The sequence below is a fragment of the Pelobates fuscus genome, chromosome 3, assembly GCF_036172605.1.
Source record: "Pelobates fuscus isolate aPelFus1 chromosome 3, aPelFus1.pri, whole genome shotgun sequence".
NCBI lineage: Eukaryota > Metazoa > Chordata > Amphibia > Anura > Pelobatidae > Pelobates > Pelobates fuscus.
The window spans coordinates 63,631,554-63,657,128 of record NC_086319.1 but is presented as its reverse complement, the minus strand read 5'-3'; the positions used below and the strand labels follow the sequence as shown (position 1 = coordinate 63,657,128).

Sequence of the window (25,575 nt, the reverse complement as noted above, 5' to 3'; positions counted from 1 at the left end):
ACAAGCTGAAACGTCAAGACAGGGCCAAGACTGATTTTTCTAAGGTTTTATGGACTGATGAAATGAGAGTGAGTCTTGATGGGCCAGATGGATGGGCCCGTGGCTGGATTGGTAAAGGGCAGAGAGCTCCAGTCCGACTCAGACGCCAGCAAGGTGGAGGTGGAGTACTGGTTTGGGTTGGTATCATCAAAGATGAGCTTGTGGGGCCTTTTCAGGTTGAGGATGGAGTCAAGCTCAACTCCCAGTCCTACTGCCAGTTTCTGGAAGACACCTTCTTCAAGCAGTGGTACATGAAGAAGTCTGCATCCTTCAAGAAAAACATGATTTTCATGCAGGACAATGCTCCATCACACGCGTCCAAGTACTCCACAGCGTGGCTGGCAAGAAAGGGTATAAAAGAAGAAAATCTAATGACATGGCCTCCTTGTTCACCTGATCTGAACCCCATTGAGAACCTGTGGTCCATCATCAAATGTGAGATTTACAAGGAGGGAAAACAGTACACCTCTCTGAACAGTGTCTGGGAGGCTGTGGTTGCTGCTGCACGCAATGTTGATGGTGAACAGATCAAAACACTGACAGAATCCACGGATGGCAGGCTTTTGAGTGTCCTTGCAAAGAAAGGTGGCTATATTGGTCACTGATTTGTTTTTGTTATGTTTTTGAATGTCAGAAATGTATATTTGTGAATGTTGAGATGTTATATTGGTTTCACTGGTAAATATAAATAATTGAAATGGGTATATATTTGTTTTTTGTTAAGTTGCCTAATAATTATGCACAGTAATAGTCACCTGCACACACAGATATCCCCCTAAAATAGCTATAACTAAAAACTACTTCCAAAAATATTCAGCTTTGATATTAATGAGTTTTTTGGGTTCATTGAGAACATGGTTGTTGTTCAATAATAAAATTAATCCTCAAAAATACAACTTGCCTAATAATTCTGCACTCCCTGTAGAGGACTAAAAGCCCTTGAAAGAGATAAGAAAAAATAGTATCTCTTATGAGTAGAGCTATTAACTTAGTCAATTGTAGGATTGATACAGTTAGACATTGAAGCCTTAAACATAGTTTCAATTATATCCAGAACTTGCAAGTCTTATGTGATATATTGCTATTACTTCTAATTACTGAGCTTCACCAAAGTGCCTAAGATGAGCTTGTCTATGTAAGGGGTTAAGTGCCCCAAATTGCTTAGTATATTGCTTTACAAAAAAGTATATAGTAAGCTTGTGCAGAGCTTTAGAACTTGTAAACTCTCCAAGTGGTTCTGTAGCATAGCCTTAGGAAACTGATATTCACGCTATTGCTCCTATTGAAGAGTTACTAAGCTTCACCCGAGTGTCTAAGATGAGCTGTCCATATAAGGAGCTAAATGCCCCAAATTGTTTAGTATACTGCTTTGCAGACACTGGAAAGCTTGTGCAGAAATGTAGAACTTATGATCTCTCCAAAAGGATCCTGTAACATAGCCTTAAGAAGCAAGTATTCACGCTATTACTCCTATTGAAGAGTTACTAAATTGAAACATCACGGCCATTAGCTATGAGAAGCACCAAATGCTCTAATCTGATATCGACATCAGTCTCCTATATTCTCATCCAGCTCCCTCCACCTAGTGAACACACACAAAGTGCTGGTGATAGTTTAAAAAAGCATAACCTAACGCACGTTTCGGCGCTATGCAAGCGCCTTTTTCAAAGGTAGTTTTCAAAGGTGTTTTTTATTTTAGTCCATAAAGAGTAGACTCATAGAATCTTTCCTGGTGCCCCTGAGCTCATTTGGGCTTGGGTCCACCCTCAGTTCCTACATTTAGTGCAGAGTTAGGCAACCTTTGGCACTCCAGATGTTGTTTGCTACATCTTCCCTGATGTCTTGCCAATATGTACCATTTTAATGAATGGGAAGCTACTGAAAAGCTTAGAGCATCATCTGACTGCTCTAAGCCAATCAGTGGTGTCCCTGCCCAATGCAGCCCAAGCCTACTGTTATCTAGGGTTTTAGAAAGCAGAAGGACAAGGAGGCAAAGCCATCCGGCGCTGGAGCACAGACTTTTGAGCTAAACCATTTGTGAACGGTTTAACCCCTAGCGGTGAGCCAGCACCAGGGAACTCTTGGCACCATAATAACTTCTTTGAACTATATTCCATAAAAATCTTGATTTTGAATTCTTCTAATACTTTAAACAATGTTTAAATTTTGTTTTCTATTTTTGCTTAGGTGGGTTGGAAACTTTGAGAAACCTTCAGCGTCTAGTTTTGGATCACAATCAATTAATTTCCACAAGCCGTCTTGAGGCTGTCCCTACTCTTATGTATTTAGATTGCTCATACAACTTTCTTACTGAGCTGGAAGGAATTCAGAATTGTGGCCTAATGCAAATTCTGAAATTACAAGGAAACAACTTGTGTGAGGTACATACATGTTATTCTTCTTATTTGTCTTTAATTGTAATCTCTTTATTTAATTATTTTTTTTGTGAAGATATAGAGTTGTACAAAATAGATATTCATTGTTTTTGTTCATTGTTCACAATTATTCATTTGGTTGGTTTACATATACCGTATTTACTCTAATCTAATGCACCATCGAATCTAATGCGCACCTCCATTTTTGAAAGCTGAAACATGTTTTTGGTGGCGAATGTAATGCGCATTTATACAAGGAGATACTACTATACAGCATTGTGCTGCAATGAAAATGTTTATTGCCATATCCTATAGTAATATTGATGGTAATTAAATTTGACATGGCATGTTAAGTCTATTCTTTCTTAAATCCTCTTTCAGGAATGCAATTTGCTGGTTTGAATTCGCTGGTTTGAATTCGCCGGTTTGAATTCGCCGGTTTGAATTTGTTAGTTTGAATTTGTTAGTTTGAATTTGTTAGTTTGAATTTGTGAGTGTGCATTAGATTTGAGTAAATACTGTATATTTCCTGATAAGCGATACACTGATTAGTGTGTTTCAGTGAAACCAACAAGATGGCAACAGACCACGCACAAAATACCCACAGAAGTGTTTAATGGTTCAGGTGTTCTTAAAGGAACACTCCACTGACTTGTGTCTATATTGTTTTTTTTCTTTGGGGGTATATAAAAACACATCTACCTCCTCCAGCACAGACTCTCATTCAGTACACCAACCGAGGCTTGTCATTGAGAAACCTCTGTGCTGGAGCCACAAACATAATCATTGCTTCCCTATGCTTCTCAGTGAGCTGAAGTACATCTTCTGTTACCTCTGAGGAGCTAAGGGAAGCCGAAGAAAACCTCCCTAGCTGTCTTATAATTGGGGGCAGAAACATCTCCCTGGCTATTACTCAAAGTGCTATTTTTATTGAAATTGGCACTTGTATAAACGATCACAAATATAAAAGCAAGCTGACGTGCTTTATAGGTCTGGAGCGTTCCCTTTAATTTCTGCCTTAAAATTCTTCATAAACAATGTGTTCTATGACCGAATAGACTTCATATGTTAACCATTGTCAAGATTTTATTTGCTGCTTCAAATGTTTTACATAGGCTACTTTATTTACTATTTAGTGAATGTATCCTTGTTAGTAACTTGCTCAGGAGTTGCTCCTAAAAGGCACATATACTGCGCAAAGGCGTGCTAGTGTCCAAATGGAGTTGCTAAACTAATTAAATAGAAAGCACAGCTTTCCTTGTATTTTGAAATTGTACAATATGCTTCCAGTTTGGAAAATGACACAAGTGGAAGTGGGCGTGAATTTTTCAAAGACATTACAGACAAATGTCTATCTTAGAAACCTTGTCGATGATTTATTTATTTATTGACTGTAAGCACATAGAGGGTTATTTCCTAAACTGTGTGACTTTTTATGACTAATTTACAATCCTAATTGTAAAACTGAAGCAATATTGCCAGCCTGTGACTTTAGCAGAGTTGGAGAATTTTTCTAGATCTGCTATTTTTCCCATTTGTTTTACCATTTAGAACGAATTTGCGAAAATTATGAGTTTATTAATAACACTGATAAATACAAATGCTAACAATAACTTAATTCTGTAAGATTAACAACGTAATTCTCTTAGACTAATATTTGTTTTTAAATGCCAATTTGGCATGTCACAGTGCCATTAGAGTACTCTTCTCATGGGTAGAAATGACGTGCTTGACTGTAAAATATCAGCTGCGTTTTTAACCATGTCACAACAATGCAGTGCAGATAGATATTTTTGTTTTTGATTGATGTGTTTTGTTTTGTGGTGTTCTTCTCCGTTGATGCCGTTTACAATTTATGATAAAACTGTCTACTTTTCTTTCTAATGAACTAATGCTCTAATGTCACAGATCCCTAAACTGGATAATCATGTCCTCTTGAGAGAGCTATACGTTGATGATAACAACATATCAGCAGTGAAAGGGCTTTCATTATATTGGTTACCTCTACTACAGGTTCTTTCAATATCTCAGAACAGGTAACAGTCTGATTGAATGTCTTGTGTGGAGCGTTCTTTAACCAATATTTGTTGTGCGTAGTTTACCATCCACAGTAAAATGTTGTATTGGAAACAGTTCGATTATATTCTAACTTTAATAGTATTGCTGTGTTCTGTACACTGAGGGAAGGTGTTTAAGGAACGCTTTAGCGTTAGGAATGCAAGTGTGTACTGCTAATGGTATAGTGCCCTAGTCACTGTTTAGGTGACTGACTGGGCCCTGCTGTCACGGTTAAAAAGGCAAGATGAGTTACTTTTTCTCCCTTTTTGCACTGGACTCCTCGACGAAGCATTGCCTCTTTGTGTGAGGTAATTGAGATCAATGATCATGTGCCAATCACTTGCTTCACCATAGGAAAGCATTGGGAGGCTAGTGTAGATGCAGGGCAAAATGCCATGCTGCGCCAATCAGATTGCACCTCTGGGACCACCTAATTGAAATAGTGGAGTTTTACACCACTTTTGTGCGGAAGCACAATGTTTTTAGCTGCAGGGTTAAACCAGGGGCCACATGGCACCCAGATCACTTCATTGAGATGGAGTCCCAATTCTGTTCTTTTAACCTGTCATTTTTACGTAAAACCTCTTGAGTGTCTTATAATTTGTGAGAGTGTCTGTTAGTTGCTCAACTCAAACTGGAGACTGTTCTACATGTATCGAATTCACTCAGCAATGCTTGCCTCACAATCCAAACATTTACCTGAGTTTTCTAAAAGTAAACTAAATACACTGAACAAAATTATAAACACAACATTTTTGTTTTTGCCACCATTTATTATGAGCTGTACACAAAGATCTAAGACTTTTTCTATGTACACAAAAGGCCTATTTCTCTCAAATATTGTTCACAAATCTGTGTTAGTGAGCACTTCTCTTTTGCAGAGATAATCTGATTAGACAGTATGAATATTGCAAAGATGTGCCTTAGGCTGGCCACTATAAAAGGCCACTCTAAAATGTGCAGTTTTATCACACAGCACAATGTCACACGTTGCAAGTTTTGAGGGAGCGTGCAATTTGCATGCAGACTGCAGGAATGTGAACCATAGCAGTTGCCTGTGAATTGAATGTTCATTTCTCTACTATAAGCCATCACCAAAGGTGTTTCAGAGAACTTGGCAGTACATCCAACCGGCCTCACAACCGCAGACCACTACACCAGCCCAGGACCTACACATCCAGCATCTTCACCTCCAAGATTGTCTGAGACCAGCCACCTAGACAGCTGCTGCAACAATCTGTTTGCATAACCAAAGAATTTCTGCACAAACTGTCAGAAACCGTCTAAGGGAAGCTCATCTTCATGAGATACAGTGACAAGATCCTGAGGCCCATTGTTGTGCCATTCATCCACGACCATCACCTCATGTTGCAGCATGATTATGCACGGCCCCATGTTGCAAGGATCTGTACACAATTCCTGGAAGCTGAAAACATCCCAGTTCTTGCATGGCCAGCATACTCACCGGACATGTCACCCATTGAGCATGTTTGGGATGCTCTGTATCGGCGTATATGACAGCGTGTTCTAGGTCCTGCCAATATCCAGCAACTTCGCACAGCCATTGAAGAGGAGTGGACCAACATTCCACAATTCCACAATCAACAACCAGATCAACTCTATGCAAAGGAAATGTGTTTCACTGTGTGAGGCAAATGGTGGTCACACCAGATACTGACTGTTTTTGTACTCCCCCGGATTCCCCTAATAAAGTAAAACTGTACATTTTAGAATGACCTTTTATTGTGGCCAGCCTAAGGCACACCTGTGCAATAATCATTGATATGCCACACCTGTGAGGTGGATGGATTGTCTCGGCAAAGGAGAAGTGCTTACTAACACAGATTTAGACAGATTTGTGAACAATATTTGAGAGCAATAGGCCTTTTGTGTTTATAGAAAAAGTCTTAAATCTTTGAGTTCAGCTCATGAAAAATGGGGGCAAAAACAAAAGTGTTGCAATTATAATTTTGTTCAGTGTAAATACTAGTCGTGTTTAAAAATACTAATAATAGTTGTGCAAACCAGATAAAACAATTGGTTCATCCCTGCAGAATCTTGCAAGGTTCAAAAATTCCAAATGGCTGGAATTTTATTGCATATGTGGCTACCACCTTCATACTTTTGTATCTTGTTAAAGCAAACCCTAATAGCGTTCTTTACTAAATTGAAAATTCAAAAATAATTTTAAATGTAAGGCCAAAATGGCTACATTGGGGAAAGAAAGATTCAAATCGGCAACGGCTTCTAGTTCAGCTATGTTACTAGAAAATGTGAAATTAATTTAGAATTCTTACTTTATTTTGTGGAAAATACAATTTTGATTTTCATAGTCCAGCCCATTGCCTATTGTGATGATATAAAGCACAGTTACCATGATGTTACTTCTATAATAACCACTTGGCTTAATTGTTTTTCTTATATTTTCAGCCTAGTTCAGCTTGAACCATTATATACTTTTGTTTCATTGGAAGAACTGGACTTAAATAGCAACTGCTTATCAGGTAAGTTTGGGAATTATTGTGAACTCCATGTTCTAAAAAAGACTACTTGTCAGGGTTATTTACTAAAGAATTGATGGGAATTTGAAGTGAATTTTAAAGTTAAGGCCAAAGTAGCTGAACTGGTGGCATACTTGACTTGTAGAATTTTTGCAGATCAGCTATTTTGGCCTTAAAGGGACACTATAGTCACCCAGACCACTTCAGCTCAATGAAGTGGTCTAGGTGCCAGGTCCCTCAGATTTAAACCCTTCACAGTTAAACATAGCAGTTTCTCTGAAACTGCTATGTTTACATAGCAGGGTTAATTCAACCTTTAGTGGCTGTCTTCCTGACAGCCGCTAGAGGTGCTTCTATGACGCAATGTGAAATTCGCATCCAGCGTGCAGAACGTCCATAGGAAAGCATTAAGAAATGCTTTCCTATGGACTGTTAGAATGCGCGCGCGGCTCTTGCCGCGCATGCGCATTCCGCTCCACTCAGGAGCTGACGTCGGCGGGGGAGGAGAGGTCACCAGCTCTAGCTTATCAAAATCAAAGGACCACTATAGTCACCCAGACCACTTCAGCTCAATGAAGATCCCCCAGGTTTTAACCCTGCAGCTGTAAACATAGCAGTTTCAGAGCTGGATTAAGGTAAGCGGCTGAAGGCGTTTTAACCCCTTCAGCGCCACAGGAGGGGGACCCTGAGGGTGAGGGTCCCCCAAGGATGACATTTTGTCAGGAAAACGGGTTTGTTTTCCTGACACTATAGTGATCCTTTAACTTTGAAATTTAGTTTGAATTCCTGACAATTTCCACATTAGTAAATAAGCCTGTTGTGTGAGTTTTATAGTAATTCTAGGAACTGTGTTAAAACATGCAAAGTCAACCAAAACATTCTAAGAACTGATATAAGTGATTTTCCTCAATGCATATGCATTGTTTAGGTAAGCTGAATTAATAATGAATGGGAAAACATGCGTATGTGTATTATTCGTTCCTAAAGCATCACTGTGTATAAGCATGTTATATAAGTATGTGATGAATTAGTTCTCTAAAGGAATGAATGAAAACACCAAGAAATTGGGTGAGGTATGTCAGTCAGGTAATAGTTGCAGAACTTTGTAGAAAAGGATAACACACTTACGGAGATAAAAATATATACATTGTGTCAGGTCTGTTTAAGTACCAAGATCAGAATAAAAAGTCTCCACTAGGAGGACTTGTGGCCGTGCTACTGTAAAACCTAAACGTAATGCACATACTGAATAATTGAAGATTTTCTTAGGCAAGTCCCTAATGATAAAGAAATTAACTAACTTTTACATTTCCACTTGTCTAGTGAGTTACTGGTTTGAGTGCACATACAGGAGACCAAAAATGCCAAGTAGGGGGAGATTAGACAGTCTAACATACAGTGAATGTTAGAGACACAGTCTCCTCTTATCGTTACCTTGCAAATCAATATAAAGCAGTGAATGCTACTAAAAATGTATATGACAGCAAACAGGTCATCTATTATATAGGTAAATGATGTGAACTAACTGTCTCCAAAGGACCTCTACAAGATTATTCCCCAAATCTCGAACTGCGATCATAGACAACTTAGAACATAATGTGCCCAAACAAAAACGTCAATATGGAAGGTGAAGTTGATTGTGGAATGTGAAGATAATAAAAAAAGATATATAGTGAGTTAAGTCTGTCTAAGCACCAACACAACTTTCCTTACTTGCAAAGCTAATAGGGCAGAGATTACCCTGGACCCACTTTCTGCTCTGAGGGGGCTTAGAACTCCAGCCTCTTAGAGCTGTCAATCACACAGCAAGAATGCTGCCTGACTAACAGTTTTTGGCATGCTTTGTATGTGCCATATACACAACTTAGACAGAGCTATCTCTTGTCGGAGACAGAATCCAGCCACAGAAGGGGAAAGGATGGTGTCTACAGACCCATTGAATTCTACATTTAAACGAAAGTATCTTTTATTATTTTCATTTTTATATCGAACTAATACATTCAAAGGTAAGTAGTTGTTTTCCCTTTTTTTTTTTTGTACCGTATATGTTTTTAAAATTCTTATAGTAATACGTGTAAGTATATATGGTACAATCCCGCAAATCCCTGCAGAGAGATTTATTTTTTGTACACTATGGCAGGGAGCATACATTTCTCCATACTACTAGCTCAGTTTCTTCATTTGTCATACTTTAATATTCTTGAAATTAGCATTTGTTACCTCTCATTTGTTACCTATTGAATTTTTCACTGGTTAGAGCTAATTAAAGTAACAGCGATTTCTCAATGAATCTCAATTTTTAAGACTTGCAGAGCACAAGCTTGTGGCTTGAAGGTTGCGTAAGTCTAAGACATCTAACAATTACCAAGAATCCCCTTGTGCAAGAAGCAAATTGGAGGTACGTAAACCACTACTTTTCTTTTACATAATTTTAAAGAAAGACTGTAAATTATCCATGTGAAAGACTATATTGTCTCATTTACCAACATATGGTAATGTTACAATGCCTTAAAGGGAAATTGTCACTTCTCTGGAATTTACATCATTAAGTAAAACATAAAAAAATCACCTATAATATGTGTTAACCTTTTTTTTTCATGAGATGAGAGAAAAGTGTCAGATCCCTGTGGCCTTGACAAGTTCTAATAATTAATTAAAAACTGACAATTGGTTTTGCTTCTCTCTTTTTTTTTTTTTATTGATCCTATGCCCAGGGATTGCGTGAGGGGAAGGCGGGGGGGGGGGGGGAGGGGGAGAGGGTGGTATACCCAAACAGTGTCTGCTATACAATTGGCAACGTATTAAAAGCTTTGACAAATAAGTCTACCTAGAACACTTAAGGCTAGATTTATGTTAAAGAAAGAAATGAAAATAAATTTAACATAAGCATTTTATGAGAGGCCAAAACTGAGCATCATTGAGTCAACCACGACAACTAGGCATGATATGGAAAGGTTGGTGAGGACTGCTTCAGTCTGGTGTGAGTAACAAAAGAAGCAATGTTCTTGGCATCTCATGATCGAGAATGTCCAGCATTGTAGTAGCACAATGGTTGTAAAAAAAATGATTGTCCTCTCTTTCCATCATGAGGGACTGTGGTAGACCCCAATGATGGGATATTTCAGCTACTCTAAGGTATTTGGTAATGGGTATCATAGACTGGCAGTACTGCTTAAGTTCTTCAGGCCATTTGAAGCTAAGCTTCGAGGTAAGGTGACCTTACCTTCCCTGCATTCATAATGCAAAGTTGTTGTTTTTTTTGTTTTTTTAAATATTCTTTATTTTTTTTAAATCTAATAAACAATCCCACATGTATTACAATGTGTGTGTGTGTATATATATATATATATATATAAACCTACACACACACAATAAAAATTAGACTAAACAAGACTATACACATTACAAAAAAATATAAGCAAATTTGTGTCTCTTAGTCTCGATAATTAACTTTTAAATACATCGCTTAGGACCATCATAGTTACATAGCTGAAAAGAGACTTGCGTCCATCAAGTTCAGCCTTCCTCACATATGTTTTTTGCTGTTGATCCAAAAGAAGGCAAAAAAACCCAGTTTGAAGCACTTCCAATTTTGCAACAAGCTAGGAAAAAAATTCCTTCTTGACCCCAGAATGGCAGTCAGATTTATCCTTGGATCAAGCAGTTATTACCCTACATTGAAAGATTATATCCTTGAATATTCTGTTTTTGCAAGTATGCATCTAGTAGCTGTTTGAACATCTGTATGGACTCTGATAAAACCACTTCTTCAGGCATAGAATTCCACATCCTGATTGTTCTTACAGTAAAAAAACCTTTCCTTTGCCTTAGACGAAATCTTCTTTCTTCTAGTCTAAACGCATGACCTCGTGTCCTATGTAAAGTCCGGTTTGTGAATAGATTTCCACACAATGGTTTGTATTGGCCTCGAATATATTTGTATAATGTTATCACATCCCCACTCAGGTGCCGTTTTTCTAAACTAAATAGGTTTAAATTTGTTAACCTTTCTTCATAGCTGATATGTTCCATTCCTTTTATTAATTTTGTAGCCCGCCTCTGCACTTTTTCTAGTGCCATAATATCCTTCTTTAGAACAGGTGCCCAAAATTGCACAGCATATTCAATGTGTGGTCTTACCAGTGATTTATAAAGAGGCAAAATGATATTCTCGTCCCGAGAATGAATGCCCTTTTTCATGCATGACAATACCCTACTGGCCTTGGCCACTGCTGATTGACATTGCACATTGTTGCATAGTTTGTTGTCTATAACAATTCCCAAGTCCTTTTCGTGTGTTGTTATCCCTAATTCGCTTCCATTAAGGGTATACGTTGCTTGTGTATTCTTTACGCCGAAGTGCATAACTTTGCATTTTTCAACATTAAATTGAATTAAATTTCATCTGCCATTTGAGTGCCCAGTCCTCCAGTCTATCTAAATCCCTCTGCAGCAAAGTAATATCTTGCTCACATTGTATTATTTTACAAAGTTTTGTGTCATCTGCAAACACTGAAACATGACTTTCAATGCTGTCTTCAAGATCATTTATAAGCATGTTAAATAGAAGGGGTCCCAGAACAGACCCCTGAGGGACACCACTTGCCACCTCTGTCCAGCTTGAAAATTTACCATTAACGACAACTCTTTGTACTCTGTTTTTAAGCCAGTGTTCTACCCAAGAATAAGCATTTTCATCTAGACCGATTTCCTTGAGTTTGAACACTAATCTTCTGTGTGGAACTGTATCAAATGCCTTGGCAAAGTCCAAATAGATCACATCCACTGCAACAGCTGATCTATACTTCTACTTACTTCTTCGTAGAATGCAATCAAGTTAGTTTGACACGACCTGTGCTTCATAAAACCGTGCTGATTTTTGTTGATAACCATGTTCTTCTCAAGGAATTCTTGAATATTATCCCTTAATAACCTTTCAAATATTTTACCAGCCACAGAAGTTAAGCTCACAGGTCTATAATTTCCAGGCAAGGATTTTGAAACCTTTTTGAATATAGGAACCACATCTGTCTTCCTCCAATCCTCCGGAACACTTCCTGAAATAAAAGAATCTTGAAAGATTAAAAACAGAGGTTCACTTATTTCTACACATAGTTCCTTAAGTACACGTGGATGGATACCGTCAGGCCCTGGAGCTTTGTTTATATTAACTTTCTTTAGTTGCTGCAGCACCTTGTCTTGAGTTAACCAATTACATTTATTCTGCAAGTTTTTAGTAGCAATCTATTGCCATGGGTTCTTCCTTAATATATACAGAGGAGAAATAGTTATTCAAAATTCCTGCCTTTTCCTGGTCTTCATTGACTAACACCCCTGTTTCAGTTTTTAGTGTACCTACACTTTCATTTTTGGGTTTTTTAGAATTAATGTACTTAAAAAATGCTTTGGGGTTGGTTTTGCTCTCTTTAGCGATCATTTTTTCATTTTTAAGTTTAGCAAGCCTAATTGCCTTTTTGCACGCATTATTTGCTTCCTTATATCTTTTATAAGATGCATCTGATTTGTCCGATTTAAATGCTTTAAATGCCCTTTTCTTATTTTTAATCTATTGTTTTACTTTTCTACTAAGCCACATTGGTTTTAATTTGTTTCTTTTATATTTATTTCCCAATGGTACATACTGAGAAATGTACCTTTCTAATATTTGTTGGTGTTGGTGTTGGTGTTGGTATCCTCAGTGTTCTTTTCACTAAAGAGTTTATGCCAGTCAATATATTGTAAAGCTTACCTTAACTTATTGAAATTGGCCTTTTTAAAATTATATGTTTTAGTATACCCCATGTGCTTTTGTTTTTTTGAGTTTATTTCAAAGGACACTATATTGTGATCACTATTTCCCAAGTGCTCACCTTCTTGAATGTTGGTCAAAAGATCAACGTTGTTTGTTAAAACCAGGTCCAGACAAGCGTCCATTCTAGTTGGTGCTTGTACTAGTTGTGATATGAAGGTGTCATTTAACAAGTTTAAAAACCTAATTCCCTTTGCTGAGCTACTAGTCCCTCTGTCCCAATTTATGTCCGGGTAATTAAAATCTCCAATAATTAAAGTGTTACCCAGATTTGCAGCTTTCTCAATTTGGTCATACAGCTGTTGTTCCTCGTCAATATTAACATTAGGTGGTTTATAACATATCCCAACCAATAGTTGGTTTCCCTTCTTTTCCCCCAAGCAGATATTTACCCATAAAGCCTCCACATTTTCCTCATCGCATTCCATTTGCTTAAGATTTGGCTTTAAATCATGGTTGACATACAAACATACCCCACCACCCTTCTTGTTTTTCCTATCCTTCCTAAATAACATGTACCCATTTAAGTTAACTGCCCAGTCATGTGTCTCATCCCACCATGTTTCAGTTATGCCTATTATATCATATTGTTTAGTGTATGCTAATGCCTCTAGTTCCCCCATTTTGTTATTTAGGCTCCTTGCATTAGTAAGCATACATTTAATATCATGCATCACTTGTATATTTTGTGAATTATCAACATTACATAGCTTCTCTGTTCTGAGCTTGCCCCTCCCCCCGTCTCCCCCTCCTTATATTGTGCTAAAGCCCATCTCCTTTCTGTCATATCTCCATTTTGTAAATTGCTATGACCCTCCCCCCCTACTACTAGTTTAAAATCTCCTCCAATCTTCTAGCCATCCTATCCCCCAGCACTGCAGACCCTCTCCCGTTTAGCTGCAATCCATCACTACTATAAAGGTTGTACCCAATCGCAAAGTCGGCCCAGTGCTCTAAAAACCCAAAACCCTGCTTCCTGCACCAAGACTTCAGCCACGCATTAACCTCTCTAATCTCCCGCTGCCTTTCCACTGTAGCGCGTGGCACAGGTAATATCTTAGAGAATACCACCTTGGAGGTCCTTTTCTTAAGTTTGCTACCTAATTCCCTGAAATCATTATTTAGGACCTTCCATCTTCCTCTTACTTTGTCATTGGTACCAACATGGACCATGACCGCTGGGTCATCCCCAGCCCCTCCCAATAATCCATCCACTCTGTCAGCAACATGCCGGACCCGAGCATCCGGTTGAGCCGATCAGAGCGGCAGATTGCCCTATCTGCTCTCCTAATGATAGAGTCCCCTACCACCACAACCTGTCTTGCCTTCCTTACATTTTGATTCCCACCCGTACTAGGGGGGCTGTTAGCTCGGCTGTTAGAAGTAACAGCTTCCTCTAATACAGCTACTCCTGAGCTGATGCTCCCAACATCTTCCCTCAAAGGGCAAATCTGCTAGGTTGCACCAAATCAGGACTAGCTAGCCCTTTCCTCTTCCCTCCCCCCCTGCTTCCTCGCCCCACTGTCACCCAGCTACATGCCTGTTCCCCATCTGTCTTATCTCCTCCCTCTCCACTACCTGTCCCCACTAAACTCTGCTCAGTCAGCAGCAGACTCCTCTCAAGATTGTCGATCTCCCTCAAAGTTGCGATTTGCTTCTCGAGATCTCCAATCTGAGCTTCCAGAGAAGCCACTCGCACACAACCATCACAGAGGTATGGACCCTGGACGGGTACATCCAGGCATCCATACATGAAACAAGATGTGCATTGAGTTAAACCAGCAATCTTGCTAACACTGATTTCCCCAGATACAGAACAATAAAAATAAAAATATATAAATAAATACAAATAAAAAAATAAAAATTTACCTTGATAGTTTAAACCCCTAGTTAGTTTTAACTCCTGGTTTTCTAACTCCTACTTGAAAGAGTCTACTTAATAGAGTCTGCTTCCAAGTAATGGAGAACTAGAGATATTGAGTAAACCAACAGTAAATACAATTAAGTCAACACATAAAATATTGTGGACATATTGGCATGGAGACCAATTATTAATCTATTTATCAGGGGAAAAGAAAAGGTCAATTGATTAATCAATTATTCAGGACATAACTTTCTCCAACGGTATATCTAGCTAACCATTTATCCCAGATTTTGTAATAAAGACAGTTTGTGTCTTACAACATAGTTTCCCTTTTCCATCAGTCATTGAAAGGCTATTTGATTTTTAATTCTGGGTCATTCAGGTTCACCTTTATGCTTCCAATGTCTATCTCCAAGTATCAATTTCACCGCCATCAATATCTGAATAGACAAAGATCTGTCGGAAAGAGGTAAATAATCTAAGCCAAAATGGAACAATGCTATTTCCGGTTGTGTGGTGATTTAAGAATTCAGTCAGATATTAGAACAAAAGCCCTTAACCACATCCATTCAGGTTTCTCACAGGACCACCACATATCTAATAAATTGCCCTGATCTTTATTACACCTCCAACATAGAGGACTGTCAATAGCCTTAAATTTGAAAAGTTTCTCAGGGGAGTAGTGCCATTTATTAGCAATTCTAAAATTAAGTTCCTGAATGGAGAGACAACAAGTGGCCCTTTTAATTTTAAACCAATTATCCCACCATTGTTTCTTGCTTATAGGATTAGCTAGTGCTCTACCACAATTTTCCAAAGCTCTATATTTTACAGGTACAGTGTACCTTCGTCAAGAAGATCATACCAAGCTCTAAGTTTTGTATCTAGCAGTTTACCAACTGATCCTTTATTTTGTTTTAACTAGTATTTTTATATAGATGTGCATTTAAATAATGTTTGATTCCGAATTATCTTTATGAGGAATTTCAAACTAATCTTTAAGTTGTATCAGATAATCCAACTTTTTTTTCAACACAGGATTTGCATCAAACATTCACATCTTTAGGTGCTGAGTCTGGATCTCTGCATCTGGATAATGTTGAATTCACTATCCAATACTGGTTTGTTTGTTTGTTTGTTTGTTTTTTGGGGGGGGGGGGGTTGGAGGAGGAGAGTTGTGTTTTGCCTATTTAGGCAACATTAAATAGGTAGAGCTGTCTAAGAAAGTGATGAAGTTCCTTTAATGTAATGGTTTCATCAATGCATCTCATGTTAAAAAATGTTTTTCCATAATTTGGAATGTCAAGTCCGCATGGGACTTCGGTAGACGTGAGAGCCATTTCCACACTAGTCACAGTATGGTGGGAATTAGCCATGTCATCTTCAGTAGCTTTAACACGGCTTGTTGTGGTTTTTGGAGTTCTTCTTTCATTACCTCAATGTTTGCAAAAACTAACTTGCGAATGTTTTGTAGCTGGAATATCCCTGTCACCCATGTCTATCTGGGCTGGGGGATCAAGCAGGGGCTGCCTATGGTCAGACAAGTTCTACATGAGGCTGAGGTTCATGTGTAGGATGGACCTACTTCTTGTGTGCATACTGTTTGGATAATAATGCTCTGATAGTTTGAAAACCATCGCTCGGTAAGGGTCGCTGTTGGAAGGATCTCTTTCCAATAATATTCTACTTTCCTAAAATGTAAAAATAGCAGAGAGAATCAGCATATGTCAGCTGAATTGTTCAATATTTAGGACCACAGGCACAGACAGTGAAGAATGCATGTCTGCTCTACTTGCCAGTCGCTCTACTCCTCATTTTATTAATTTTTTTAATATTTTTGTTTAATTGTTTTAAAGGCAAAGTTTGCTATGGCACAGTCTTGAATCTGATTCAAATCCATGTGCATACTCATAGAATCAAAAGAAACATAGAACATTGTGGCACCAATAATTACAATGAAAGCCTTCAATTCAAACTTTCGGATTTCAATAGCCTTTACACTGATCAGCCACAAGATAAAAACCACTGAAATGTGAAGCGAATAACATTTCCAATGGCACCTATGAAGGCGTGGGCGTTATGAGGCACCAATTGAACAGACAAGTCTTGACATTACACGTGTTGGAAGCAGGAAAAATGGGCAAGAGAAAAGATCTGAGTGGCCAAATAGTGTAGAGAGTTAGAATATATCGGAGCGCTAAATAAAATTCTAATGTATTTAATTACTCAACACTCAATATTGGAAACTATTTATTTTGTTACTGTTGCTACAAACACTTCAAAGTGTACCATACACACTTAAAATACAAATTAAAAAAACAAATCCAGAAGTGGAGCGATGATTAGATAATAAGCCCCATACCACATGCACATAAAATGAGGAAAAATGGTAAGTATACTTATGTTCCCAGAATTTGGTGCTTTGTGAGTGCCAAAAACTGGGAACATAAGTATACTTACCATTTTTCCTAATTTTATGTGCATGTGGTATGGGGATTATTATCTAAACATCGCTCCACTTCTGGATTTGTTTTTTTAATGGCCAAATAGTGATGGCTAGACAACTAGGTTAAAGTTTCTCCAAAACGGCAAGTCTTGTGGGAGCTTCCCGGTATGCAGTGGTTAGTACCTACCAAAAGTGGTGCACGAAAGGGTAACCAGAGTCAAGGTCATGGGTGACCAAATCTTATTGATGCACATGGGGAGCAAAGACTAGCCTGTCTGGTCTGATAACACAGAAGAGTTACTGTAGCTCAAATTGCTGAAATACGTAATGCCGGCAATGATAGAAAAGTGTCAGAACAAACCGTGCATCCCAGTCTGCATGGTGTATGGGGCAGCATAGCCACAGACTGGTCAGAGTGCCCATGATGAACTTAGCCCAGGGCCAAAAGCACCTTCAATGGGGATGTGAATGTCAGAACTGGACCACAGAGCAATAGATGAAGGTTGCCTGGTCTGATGAATTATGTTTTCTTTTAGAACATGGATGGCCAGGTGTGTGTGCATCATTTACATGGGGAAGAGATGGCAGTAGGATGCACTAAGAGACGTAGGCAGGCCAGTAGAGGCAGTGTCATGCTCTGGTCAATGTTCTGCTGGAAAACCTTGGGTTCTGGTATTCATGTCAAATCTGACTACATAATTTATATATGAAGCTCATTGACTTCGCCATAAAAATGACATAAATATTTATTTAGACTTATTGTCTGAAAGCAAACAAATGTGCATAAACTTTTGTTTCAACCATATTGAATATAATCACTTGTTTGCGGTTTGTACCAGCAGATGTCACTGCAAGTGCTCAGTTGGTTTCTATGGATTTATTATACTTTATCATTTCACCAGCAGATGTCACTGTTATCTCTATCTAGCTATATTACTGTTCATCGTTGAGCATGTTCCACTGACGCATGTCCATATTAAAGCTCACAGTAAATGCAAGTGATTGCATTTAGTTCTCTTTTGTATAATCCTGTTCTAAAGTTATAGAGTACCAGTTATTTATTGGCATATATTTATTTAAATACCATAATTGAAAATAAAATTATCCATGTCAACCTCAATACAGAGGGTAACTGGGATAATGTGATGGATGAATTAGTTATTTATACAGGTATGTGAGCAATAAATTCTAGATTTCGGTAGGGGGCATAGCAGGGCAGCAAACATAATGGGTCTTGTTTTTTGTTTTCTTCCAACAAACTTTAGCTTAAAATTGGTCAGAAAAACGTGTGCAAAATCGATAACAAGCATTTCACCTCCATAATAGGGCTTAATCGTGGGTTATGTATGTATAGTTAAACGTCACCCACATCAAGGTTCTGGATAGTTAAGAAAAGGGGAGCCCCTATTTTCTTTATATTTTTTTCATCTTTAGCTAGAAGAGCTCTGTGAGTGACCCCTATAGTCATGGAAACCACAAATCGCACATGCAATAAATTCAGTATAAAGACTCTATCACACAGTTTACTTTATTTTTGCTTTCACTAACAACACTGATGTTGTAGGTATCATAAATCAATAACATTGTTAACTATTTTACAGTCAACATTTAAGGAAAAAAAAGTCTCATTGAAATTCATAGTGGGTTTTCCATATGTTACAATGAATGTTAGTGGGAATTACTGGCAGTATTTAGGATAATTGTTTAACTAAAAAAAAAAAAATTATATATAACCATATTGGATTTATAGAATTTGATTTTTTTTTCATGCAATTATACATTTGTTCCCATGACTTCATATATAGAGGGACCAGTTTAATGTCAGGGTTTACTGCAGCTTCTGATAACAATCAGCCGATCCACACATAAGAACAAATCCGCACTCTGACTAATCTCAGACAGACACGGAATGTGGACGCCCTGGTTCCGCTCAAGATTAGAGCACACCAGACTGCATATAGGTTATTTTATACACATGCAATAAAAATAAATAAAGTCTCCTCATGGATGAATGTTTACATGCCTAATTTTTGTGAGTAACCAAGTATGTTTTTATTTTCTTTAACGATATTGATTAATGGGCATAGCAAAAGCTCATCATCACAGATACCCGTTTAATAGCTTCCTTTATTTGCACCTGCTGCTTTGCATTATATTGTTAATCCCTTTAATACCTCCCAGATTAATAGTTGTAGTTAATATGCAATATTCACACCTGCCCAGATGTTTGTTACTGTTCACATTTTACATTACATGGAGTTCCCTGGAGAGCAATTTTTAGACTTAGGAGCCTGTTTAAATTCGATTGCTGAATCATACAGCATTCGTGTTAATGTAAGATGCTAATGATACTCTACTTCTGAGTGAAGAGAACTTATATCATAGTCCCACTGGTGCAGTATTCTAGCAATGTGCTATAAAAATTAAAAACCTACCAAAAAAATAAATAAAAAAAATACTGCGATACCTTATATTTCACCCGTTTCATTCTTTTTCCTTTTGCAATTTCTTTCTTTCCTTTTCTTGTTTTACATTTTCTAATTTACCGGACTTCTAGAAGAGTTTGGATATTTTCCAAATCATCACATGCATATTTATTTGTTGAAATATTTATTTATGTAAATGCTTCTAAATTGAATTATAGCACATCTGTATCCAGGCACTGCATGTATGGAAATCAGTTTCTGATGCCAAATTATCCGTTCCTTTTCTCCATGCTATAGTTTGAATGATTTAAAAACAAGACATGTTTGGGCTACTGGAAAGGCTTTAAGGCAAATGCAAAGAGCGATGTATTTCATCCGTAATCTATGGAGAAAATATTATCAAAAATATACATTTTCTGTTAAAGTAGATATTTATCATTTCAAAATAAATTGTATTAATATATATCCAGTGTGTGTGTGTGTTGTGACCTGGGACCATATAACCACACAGTCTTAAAGGACCACTATAGTGCCAGGAAAACATACTCACTTTCCTGGCACTATAGTGCCCTGAGGGTGCCCCCACCCTCAGGGACCCCCTCCTGCCGGGCTGGGTGGAGTGGAAGGGGTTAAACTTACCTCTTTTTCCAGCGCCGGACAGGGAGCTCTCCTCCTCCTCGGCTGAATGCGAATGCACGGCAGGAGCCGCGCGCGCATTCAGCCGGTCTCATAGGAAAGCATTTAAAATGCTTTCCTATGGACGCTTGCGTCTTCTCACTGATTTTCACAGTGACAAGCACGCAAGCCCTCTAGCATCTGACAATGAGACAGCCACTAGAGGCTGGCTTAACCCTAATATAAACATAGCAGTTTCTCTGAAACTGCTATGTTTATATAAAAAAAGGGGTTAACCCTAGCTGGACCAGGCACCCAGACCACTTCATTAAGCTGAAGTGGTCTGGGTGCCTATAGTGGTCAAGGACCAAACTTCTGAAATAAAAGGGAATCATGACATGTCACACATGTCATGTGTCCTTAAGGGGTTAATGATGGGAACACCACACAAATCGTATTTCTTGTAAATGCAGTCTTTTTTTTTTTTTTCTTTATTAAGAGCTCTGGCAATTTAAACAAAAATAAAACAAAAAGAAAAGCCTTGTTCTTCTGACAGGTTGTTTTTTTTCAGCAATACAAAGCACAAATTTTAGCACAGACTTTTTTTAAATAAATGTTTCCTTTCTCCTTCAGAACATGAAGACTCTTGCACAGAGAAATGCAGTCTCACACACTGCTTGTCCTTCTTCCTGTGAATACCTGACAGGGAAATTTTATAGCAGTCCTGTGTGCTAATCATTGCCAATAGGTGAGCAACTATCTGGGTGATCCAGAACTCCTGGACTGGATTGCTCACCTGCTGTGCTGCATGTAAACTGTGGAATGGAGCACTGACCATCCCTTCACTCCAAATGCTCCACCTCAGGAACCCATATTAAATTACAAAATTTCTGTGGGGCTATTAATTCACATATTCCAATACTTTTGGAGAAATATACACTCCATCCATAACGATGCCTTGCTGTGTGTGTGTGTGTACCCTTGATAAATCTGAGCAAAAAAGGCTGTGAAAATGTTGTTTTTATTTTTAACCATTTTATCGTTTGTTCAAAAAATACACAACAATACTGTGCTCTCATGGATATCAAACAATTGCAAACACAGCACAGGTTTAAATCTATATACCGTATATACTCGAGTATAAGCCGACCCCAATATAAGCCGAGGCCCCTAATTTTACCCCCCAAAAATGGGAAAACTTATTGATTCGAGTATAAGACTAGGGTGGGAAATGCAGCAGCTACTGGTAAATTTCTAAATAAAATTAGATCCTAAAAAAATTATATTAATTGAATATTTATTTACAGTGTGTGTATATAATGAATGCAGTGTGTGTGTGTATGCAGTGTGTGTATATGAGTGCAGTTTTTTTTTATTATTATTTTTACTATTTTATTTTATTTTATTATTATTTTTATTTTTTTTGTCCCCCCTCCCTGCTTGATACATGGCAGGGTGGGGGGCTCTCACTCCCTGGTTGTCCAGTGGCATTGGCAGTTCAGTGGAGGGGGGCTGGCTCCCTCCTCCTCCGCGCCGGTCCGGTCAGCTCCCTCTGCAAGTCCCAGTGTAAGACTCGCGCCCATGCTATAACCCCACGGCTCTCGCAAGACTTACACTCTGAGCTGACAGGGGAGCTGACCGGACCGGCGCAGAGGAGAAGGGAGCTGACAGGAGCAGCAGGAGAGGTAAGTAAACGCTTCCTGCCAGCCTCCCTCCTACACAGCCCCATTGTCTGTATTATGGCAATGTAAATTGCCATAATACAAACATTGACTCGAGTAGAAGTCGAGTTGGGGTTTTTCAGCACAAAAAATGTGCTGAAAAACTCGACTTATACTCGAGTATATACGGTATAAATATATATATATATATATATATATATATATATATATTGCAGTAATAAATAGATGCAGTTGAATGTGTGAATGCTATAAGACAGATTTCATTTGATTTAGAATTTAAAGAGGAACTGTTGCTTTTCTGGAATTTTTACCTTGGGAAAAAACTTTGAAAATCACCAAATCAGCCACTATTTTTTCTTTGATATCATTTTAAAGGAAGACTTATAGCTATTTGAAAGACTTATTTTTCTCATTTACCCACGTACAGCATATGGATATGTTATAATGACTTAAAGGAATGCACACCATTGAATAAAGCATTGCACATTACCAGAATGTGCAATGCTTTATTCAAGCATTTTTTTTATATTTGGATTAAAATTTAGCAAATAACATCATAATACAGTAAAGAGCAGGCAACACCAGGGCAAACATTGCAAATAAAGAGTAAAAATGAAAACATTGTTTCATGTCCCCTCATCTAAGAATGTTTTTTCTAGGCTGACTGCCAGTTGCAAAGATCGGAACTTATAACAATGATTGACAGGGAGTTAATATGGAGGCACCCTGTTGCAGAAAACAGATTTGTTGGTTTCTACATTTAAATGACCACTAAAGTTAACCAGACCACTTCATTTTAGTGAAGTGGTCTGGCTGGGTACGTTTTAACCCTTCCATGTAAAACTTTGCAGTTTTGTAGAAACCGCAATGTTTACATTCCAGGGCTTAATGCACCTCTAGTAGCTATCTTCCTGACCGCCACTAGTAGCACCACAGCCGATTTAAATGTGGCTATCCAATCAGATGTTTTCAAAGGGAGCACCTTATTGGGGCAGCATGGATTTTTGCTATGCATGAGCACTAGCCTTTGTGGAAACATTGGATTGACTGAGATCATCAGTCTTGATGATTTCAGCCAAGGAGGCAGAGCAACTGCAGCAAGACCAGCGCAGCAATGGTGTAAAGGTAAGTAAAATAAGTTTGAATTCTTAAAGGATCACTATATGGTCAGGAACACAAACATGTATTCCTGACCCTATAGTGTTTAACCCACCATCTAGCCCCCTGGGCCCCTCATGCCTCCATAAATATAGCAAAATCTTACTGTATTCAAGCCAGAAGCTGTAGATCTGCATGCTGTTAGACTCAGAAAAACAAGCAGTCTGCTGACATCATCAGAAGTGGTAGCCTGATCCAATCACAGTGTTTCCCCATAGGATTGATTGAGACTGACAAAGAGGCAGATCAGGGGCAGAGCCAGCATGATTCAAACACAGCCCTGGCCAATCAGCATCTCCTCATAGAGATGATTTGAATCAATTAAGCTCTATGAGGAAAGTTCAGTGTCTGCATGCAGAGAGAGGAGACACTGAATGTTTGGATGCATTTTAGGCAACCATGACCCAGGAAGGATCTCTGCTATCTGAGGAGTGGTCAGTGAAGTTCTCACTAGGCTGTAATGTAAACACTGCATTTTTTCTGAAAAGATAGTGTTTACAGCAAAAAGCCTGAAGGTAATGATTCTACTCACCAGAACAAATTCAATAAGCTGTAGTTATTCTGTTGACTATAGTGTCCCTTTAACACTGTAGTGTTCCTTCAATTGTATCTTTCAGAACTCACTAATGCACAAATACAGAAGTGACTGTTTAAGTGTGTGTATTTTTGTCTGTTATAAATGTTTTTTGTTTGTACAATGTCAACTGCAGTGTATTGTGCTGGTACCTTGTATGGACTGATATTGTGCCTGTTAGTGCAGTCTGTCTGATTCAGCTGTGCGCTGGGGTGAGCCCCATGCAATGCTGTTGGTGTGAGTCCCCAAATGCCCTCCCTCTGATGCCTGTACCCTGGCCTTAGTGCCAACAAAAAGTGTCTTTATTAAGAGTTTACCCTGCTAGCAGTACCTAATTCGGACATATTGTTTGGGGTAAGCCCCCACTATCGGTACCTACCAGACTTGATGGGGACTTAGTGGCTCTCTACCCCTCTGGCTATTGGAGACTCTCAACGCCTCCCCATATTTACAAGGGTATCAACCCCTTTTGTTTATTTGCCGCTCTTTCGACCGGCACCGCAGCCAAGGCCTCTATATATCTATGTATATATAAAAGCATACAGCCTCTTTGGCAAGCCCCAATCTATACTTTGCGGGGGGCTGTGACTTCAGGTATTTGACGAGACGATGGTGGTGTTCATGTCCCGGACGGCACGCGACCCTCACAAGGGTATCGAAAGAGGGCTCAAAGCGACACAAGATAAGTTGCTAGACCTACTAGATCCACTAGGCAAGATACTGTACTTTGCAGAACTTGCAGTATCTCAAGGCACTCAACTTGACCCAGGTGCAATCCGTGAATGGGCCCAGAGGGGCATTTGCATGCTTGCCAACACTTATGCCGCATTATGCACTGAAAGACGCAGGGCTGCTCTCCTACGCATTGATATTGATGAATATGGCTTCCAAGAAATTGGGCCCAATCTGGTGCACCGGTTCCAGACACAACCCACCATCATCCTCCTTCTACCCTTCCTCAGCACCGCGGACAACGTCCTTATATAGGGGTGCTTCCAGATCCAGAGGATTACGGGGCAGAGGCCGAGAACGTTTTATCACAGGTGGGTCCCTTTGTATTCTCTCAGACTGATACTATCACTGCAGGCAGACTGTCCCTTTTCTTGCAGAACTGGTAAGAGATCTCCACAGATGGTTTCTGCAGACGGTACGGGGCTATCTCATCGAATTATGCACTCCTCCTCATCAACAATACCCCCCACCACAACTTTGTTTCCAGGGATCACAAGACCCTTATAGATGAAGAAATCTGCTCGCTGTTTTCCAAAGGCACTGTGCAATACGACGACGGCGGCTTCTTCAGCAACAATTTCCTGGTTCAGAAAAAGACTGGAGACTTCCATCTGGTCATTAACTTGAGACAGCTCAATTCCTTCGTAGTTTTCCGCCATTTGAAAATGGAAAGAACTCATCTACTGTGAGACCTCCTGATAAAAGGTCACCCAACTGGACCTCAAATACGCCTACCTGTCAGTGCCAGTGGACCCCTCATGCCGCAGGTTCCTCCGTTTCCATTGGAGAGGTCGACCGTGCCAGTTCACTTGTCTCCCATTCGGACTCAGCCCGGCTTCATGGTGTTTCACAAACTACTGAAACTAATCACGGCTCGTCTACTATCTATGGGGGTAAGATGCATCATTTATCTAGACGTTTTGCTGATTTTCTGAGATTCTGTGTCATGACCACAATCTCAGACGGACTTTGCCGCACGCTTACTCAAAACCTATACCTTACAAGTATATCCAACTGCACGGCGGATTGGTATTCACGACATTGGAGGGACAACAGCGATTGGCGTCTCCACGAGACAATCTTCCACAGACTAGTTGACCGCAGGGGCTCGATTCAACTCGACCTATTCGCTTCCCGGACCAACCACCAACTTCCCAGGCTCTTCAGCTGGCTTCCAGATCCAGAATGCAAAGCAGTGGATGGGGATCGACGGTGGTTCCAAGTTCTTGTTTTCCATTCTTACGTTTGGAGTTGTTTGATCCGTACATTTTGCACCAAAGAAAGAGGAAGTGTGTG

General features: G+C 39.1%; 1 protein-coding gene across 1 annotated transcript in view; it reads left to right on the top strand.

The window, feature by feature from the left end:
- LRRIQ1 (leucine rich repeats and IQ motif containing 1) overlaps positions 1 to 25,575 on the top strand; it is a 172,344-nt gene that overhangs the window by 59,618 nt on the left and 87,151 nt on the right. Inside the window, exons 10-13 of the mRNA XM_063447131.1 lie at positions 2,227 to 2,420; positions 4,323 to 4,450; positions 6,903 to 6,976; positions 9,278 to 9,371. Coding sequence (XP_063303201.1) covers positions 2,227 to 2,420; positions 4,323 to 4,450; positions 6,903 to 6,976; positions 9,278 to 9,371 — 490 coding nt within the window. The remainder of the gene's footprint in view (positions 1 to 2,226; positions 2,421 to 4,322; positions 4,451 to 6,902; positions 6,977 to 9,277; positions 9,372 to 25,575) is intronic.